The 6,000-nt window shown below is 44.5% G+C and overlaps 1 protein-coding gene across 1 annotated transcript in view; it reads left to right on the forward strand.

Annotated features, from left to right (window-relative positions):
* TMEM120A (transmembrane protein 120A) overlaps window positions 1-5,735 on the forward strand; it is a 31,567-nt gene extending 25,832 nt beyond the window's left edge. Inside the window, exons 10-12 of the mRNA XM_063298245.1 lie at window positions 953-1,017; window positions 2,098-2,166; window positions 5,149-5,735. Of these exons, the coding sequence (XP_063154315.1) occupies window positions 953-1,017; window positions 2,098-2,166; window positions 5,149-5,253 (239 nt within the window). The 3' untranslated portion in view covers window positions 5,254-5,735. The remainder of the gene's footprint in view (window positions 1-952; window positions 1,018-2,097; window positions 2,167-5,148) is intronic.
* The last annotated feature ends 265 nt before the right edge of the window (window positions 5,736-6,000 follow it).

Consider the following 6,000-nt stretch of genomic DNA (forward strand, 5'->3'; position numbering starts at 1 on the left):
TTTCTCCTTCGCTGAGGCAAACTGTCCTGGATGAGGGATGGGGACCTTCCTTCACTAATGGCTGTGAAATCATCCCTACAGAAAATGCTCTGCTGGTCACTGGTTTTGAAAGGAGGAGGAGGGGACTCTTAGTGGCCATGAGGGTGGGATCGTTGTGAGACACAAGGGCTGGGAAGCCACAGCAGGCCAATGTCTTGTGGACTTCCAAAAGCTTCTGTTTCACTATTGTGGTAAAGAGAATGTTGGACCTGCAAGGATGCTCATATGGTCCATAATTCCTCCAAATTGCAATTTTCCCCCAGCCTTGGATACTGGAATTATTGCATAGGCTTGCTTCATCTCTTTAGGTGGCTAAGCAAGATCAGGCCTGGTTCATATTTGGATGGGAGATCTCAAGGGAATCCCAGGACTGTAGCCTACATTAGGAAGTAGAAAAAAACATCCCATAATAATGCAACGGCTTACTATTTCATGCCACGGCCAAGAAGATTACAGAGGAGTGTCCCTGAAGTCACCAGGAGAGCTTGATACAAAGGGACTTTTTTTTTATCATGCATCATATGATGTTTCTGGCTAGAGATATTAACATTTTTAGTGTCCTCATCTAGGTATAGTTTTTAAAAAGCAGAAAATAGCTAATAACCATGGTACATATAGTTGCAAAAAAAACCCTGAATCTGTCCAGAGGGTAGGTCTGCTTTTCAAACCATCTTACCCTGCCTGCTTCCTTTCTCAAAGAGACGAGAGCCTTTTATTCTTGGGGAGGCAGACTTTTACAATGTTCTGTGTCTCTCCAAGCTTCTGTATTTCCTATTCTGGCAATGCTAGCTTAGCAGAGGTGAGAGATCTGTGGTAGCATTCAGGTCACCCAAATATTGCCACCTCCAGTCAATCTGCAGTTGGGACTGCTGGTCACCGGGCTGATTCTTCAGCTCTGTGTTTTTCCTTGCAGAGGGTTTCCAGTCGTGGATGTGGAGAGGGCTCACTTTCCTGCTTCCGTTCCTCTTCTTCGGCCAAGTAAGCATGTCACAACGTCTTCGGGGAGTATCTTTAGCGTAGGCAAGGTGAAACCAGGTTTATTTGATTTGAAGGGGTGTAGTTTCTTCTGAGCTTCTTGTGTGGAAAAATAAAGGTCAATGTAGAGTTCTTATACATATTTTCTCTTTTCTCTTACTAGCTCTTTTTCAGGGGAGATATATCATATACTCTGTTTATATACAACTGAGTAAATGAGAATTAAACCTTTATTTCATAATAATAATAATATTATATGAAGATTTATGTGAGATGCTCAAAGGAACAAACACCCCTCCCCTCCAAGCCTATTTACATTATGAGAATTTATTTTGCCACAAGGGACTATAATACTCTTATGACCAGTGTGGGCATGGCAGTGATGCCGAGTTACCATAGAACCTGGCAGGTACAAGGAATTCTGACATATTTTGGTGTTTGGGAAAATATATCTGATTTCTCTGGTTTGTTCCGTGTTCATGTTTTAAACCTATTACGCTCCTTAAAGAGTGATTATATTTATTTCCCTTCTGAAATGGCAGAAAAACACTGACAGCTTTTAGGGGGGAAACTGCCTAATTTCCTCACTCTGCTTGGCAGAGAGCTTGGGGGGGATCCAGAAAAAGATTGAGGCCAAGAGTGATTTAGACTTAGAATCCTGGATTGCTCTTCCTTATTTATGCATGATAATTTGATATATTGACTGTTGTTCCACGTGTCTTCTTCCTTTTACATGGGATGCAGCTACTGATTAACTCATATGAATAATCTGGATTTGAAATGTATTTTGTGCCCAAATAAGTTCTTGTCTCTTTTTTGTGGGGAAGGAGATAATTAAGCTGCAAGCAGCCTGCATTTCTAGGTTGAAATCCCAGTGGGTGGCATGGGGCAGGGGGCAGGGATACTCATCTGAGCACAGAGTTCTCAATTGCTTTGAAAGAGAGTGTTTTGAATTTTATCTTGACAAAAACCCTAAAAAAATTCTACTGCCAAAACCCAGTGGTGTGATCTCACAGTGATGTGTGGTTTGTACATTTGAGGGTGGGGTCTGAGATAAAATAAAACAGTACCTTCTCTCTCTAGTTCTGGCAACTGTTCAATGCCATCACACTCTTCCAGCTGGCCAGGCATCCAGAATGCAAAGAATGGCAGGTAAGAGTGAATTTGTGGGCACAGGAGAGAGGCAACACTCTGTTCCTTTCCCACTCTTTCAAAATTATGGTCCAGTTGAGGAGATTGCAAGCTTTGGCATTGCTCACAGAAATTATCAGATATCTTCTAAATGCAGCCATTGTGATACTTGTTGTAAAATATTTATAACTCTCTCAGTGACCCTCCCAAACTCCTTTGCCCTTTATATCAGCATTTCTCATAGTGAGGGTTACAACCCTTAAAGGGATTACAGGCAATGGTCGGAAGGTTACCAAAAAGTGGCTTACATCCAGGCTTACCAGTTTGACAGAAAAAATATGCTGAATGTCAAGCAAAAGATGATTCCAAAGCCCAGTATCCATGCCTGAGTGCTTTTTTTAATGTATATATATTTTAAAAATCCCCTTCTGACCCCTAGGGGTGGTGTGTATCTTTCTCATCCTCGGGTCCTCTTCTCTACCAGAGGCCTGGGAGTTTGAGGGTTCTGCGCAGGATCTTAGCTGTTCCTAGCACTGCACTCTTCTGAGCAGAGCGCTCTGATGTTGCTCCTGGGATCTGTTGGAGCCACTCTCCCAGCTTGGGAGGCACAGCCCCGAGTGCTCCTACCACCACTGGGACCATGTTGGCCTTCACTTTCCACATCCTCCCTAGCTCCTCCTTCATGCCCTGGTACTTCTCCAGCTTGTCATATAAGCTGGCAGAGTGGCTCCAACAGATCCCAGGAACATCATCAGAGCTCTCTGTCCAGAAGAGTGCTGTGCTAGGAACAGCTAAGATCCTGCATAGAACCCTCAAACTCCCAGGCCTCTGGCAGAGGACCCAGGGTTGAGGGAGACACACACCACACTTAGGAGTGAGGGGGGATTTTTTATTGTGTTTGCCTTTCAAAGGCAGAATATTATGCCTGTTGTTCTGACCCACCCCCTGCAGAGGAAATTGCAACTGAGCGGAAGGGAAGAGGGGCTGACTGTTAGCATGGCTGTAGGAGAGCGCGCCAAAGCAGCTTACAGCGTGCTAGAATTTGCATGCTACAGCATGTCAAGAGAAGTTGATTTAAGGCTTTATTGTAAACTGCCCAGAGTCCCCCTTTTTGGGGGGGAGATGGGCGGTAATAGTAATTTGAAAAATAAATAAGGCAAGGAAACACCTTTTTTGTGTTCTTGACTTTGGCGAATGAGAGTGGGTGTCCTCTAAATGAAACCCAGATTTCAGATATTATACAAAGTAATCAAGTTCATCCTACCTGCTAAAAATGTGGTTTTAAAAGAGGGAAGGTGCTTATTTCCAATGAATCCATTTTTCGTCATAAAGTTTTCAGGTTCTAGTATTTTATATATACATCTTAATCAATGTATGTTAAATTATTTAAAGTAAGCCATATTTTTGTATTTTCTCCAGTGAAATCATTTGTTTTATACCATGGGGAGAAGGGGCGCACAAATTCGTATTTTAAGATTCAGAGTATTGCAAAGGTTGGGAACTCCTGCCATAAATGGTAAACATCATGGCTCAATGGCAGAGTGTGTGCTTTTCATCAAATCATAGAATCCTTCCAGTTTAAAGTGGTGATAAATCACATACATTAAAATGCCACCTGTGCAAAAGGTAGCATGGCTGGGAAATCCCTCTGTCCAGGCAGAGTAAAACTGTGTGTTCCCACTGCTTGATTGTAAAGCTGTTTCTTACTTAGCCATTTCCTTTGCTGTCTGTCAGATGGGCTCCTGTGTATAAAGGGAGTGTTTTGCTCTGTAAACACGTATGAACTAAACCTAAAATCAACACTGAAGGGCAGTGCAAGGCAGGAGGAGGAGCTTTTAGAAGACTAACAAAGCAAATAAAAAGCACAGAGTGGATTTCAAGAACTGGAAATGCCATGTAACATGAAAAAAGAGCCAGTTTGGTCTAGTGGTGAAGGCACCAGGCTAGAAACCAGGACTTCTAGTCCCGCCTTAGGCACAAAAGCCGGCTGGGCGACCTTGGGCCAGTCCCTATCTCTCAGCCCAACCCATCTCACAGGGTGGTTGTTGTGGGGAAAATAGGAGGAGGAAGGAGTATTAGGTATGTTCCTGCCTTATTTATAAAAATAATAGGGACAGGATAAAAAAAAATGCAAGCAAGGTTCCCTCAAAAGAGGATCCAGTGTTGTCCATGCAGCCTGTCTGCTAAAAAGGAGAAGCGCTAGTGAATCCATTGTTCTGTCTTCTTGGGATGGAATAAGTAAAGGGAGGTACAGTGCAGAAACGAAGTGTAGGCCAATGTCATTGGGCTGCTGCCTTCAGATGATGCTACATGATGGGGTGGGGAACTTGTGATCTTCCGGCTGTTGCTAAATCCCCAGCAGGCTTAGCCACCATAGCCATGAATTAGGCGTTCTGAAAATCTGCACTACGAAACAAGAACTACTTGCATTAGGATTCACAGTTCTTTCTAAAACATGGTTTAGTCAGCTGGCTTTCATTTGTGACCCTCACGTGACAAGTGACGGGACTTGAAAGTGGAAACTTGTAAAAAGCCAGTGTTTGGGCTTATGCAAAACATTTGAAAGAGGTACTTCACGAAGAATGTTTGTGTGGGCAAAGCTGCCATCTTTGAAGCATTAAAGCAGCCACCTCCTTTAAGAGGCTTCTAAGCTGCTTCCACAGCTGTTCCCAGTCACCTGTGTGGGTGCAGACAACACTTTCTCTAAAAGCATCGAAGTTGCTGTACATCTACACGTACAGACAGCTAGCAACAGCCTTTTAAGTAGCTATATACACCTCACAAAAGACATAGCTGCTTTAACACTTTGAACTAACATCCATGGTGAAACGCCTCCTTCTGATGCTTTGCATTGCCCTCCCTGTTCTGCTCTAGATAGAATTCCTGTCAGTTTTGTTAAATTTACTTCTCTCCCCAGCAACCCAGTCCTTTTGAGAACGGCTGGGTGTCTCTCTCTCTTCCTCTTAAAGCAGTCAACTCTGACCATGTCAATTTCACTGGCAGGTCCTGATGTGCGCTCTCCCCTTCTTCACCCTCTTTCTTGGCAACTTCTTCACCACATTGCGAGTTGTCCACCAGAAATTCCAGGATAAGGCCAAGACGGAATGAGCCCTTCCCAACTAGCCTGCCATCTCTCTGTTCGAGGGAGCACTGGTCTTCTGCTGACCGAATGATCTGCGGCACACTGGGCATTCTCCTCCTCTTCCTGCCCTCCCTGTGATCCTCTTGCAAACAGACGTAAATGAAGCCAGGTATGAATAGCGCTTTGGCCACCAGCGTGAGGCCTTCCTGCTGCCAAAAGGAACTCTTAGACTTCATCAGGTGTGAGATTCAAGGATTAGAATAAAATACTGTATGAGGAACTCAAGTGACTTGGATACAACTCCCAGCTGACACCTGCATGGTTTTCGTACCCTTCCCCCAAAGCAGGGGCCTGCTGAGTCCCAGAGCCTGTCTACCCAAACAGACGTGGGAGAAGGAAGGGAGCAGGCTCAACCTAGGCCATCTAATGTTTGGTACTGAGGATATTAACAGTGTATTATTGGAAGCAGATTTAATGGGTAAAGAGCATTGTCTGCATCATCCTGAGGCATCATTCCTCCTGGGCTGCTTCTTTCCTCCCCATCTCCAGAAATGTTACCCTCTCCTTGATTTCTTCCTTACTATGAATGGGGGGAGGGGACAGTTCCCCAGCTACACTTTCAATACAGAACCTGCTTTTCCTCCTCTGTGTATACTTTCCGAAAGTCTGACACGATGACCAGTGGCTGGCAGATGATTTGCAACCCCTTCGTCGCGGTTCCCCTCCTGGGGTTGCCTTCTCAGCTGTTGAGAGGCCAAAGACCCAGGGCTCCT

This window comes from Candoia aspera, chromosome 1, assembly GCF_035149785.1.
Source record: "Candoia aspera isolate rCanAsp1 chromosome 1, rCanAsp1.hap2, whole genome shotgun sequence".
NCBI lineage: Eukaryota > Metazoa > Chordata > Lepidosauria > Squamata > Boidae > Candoia > Candoia aspera.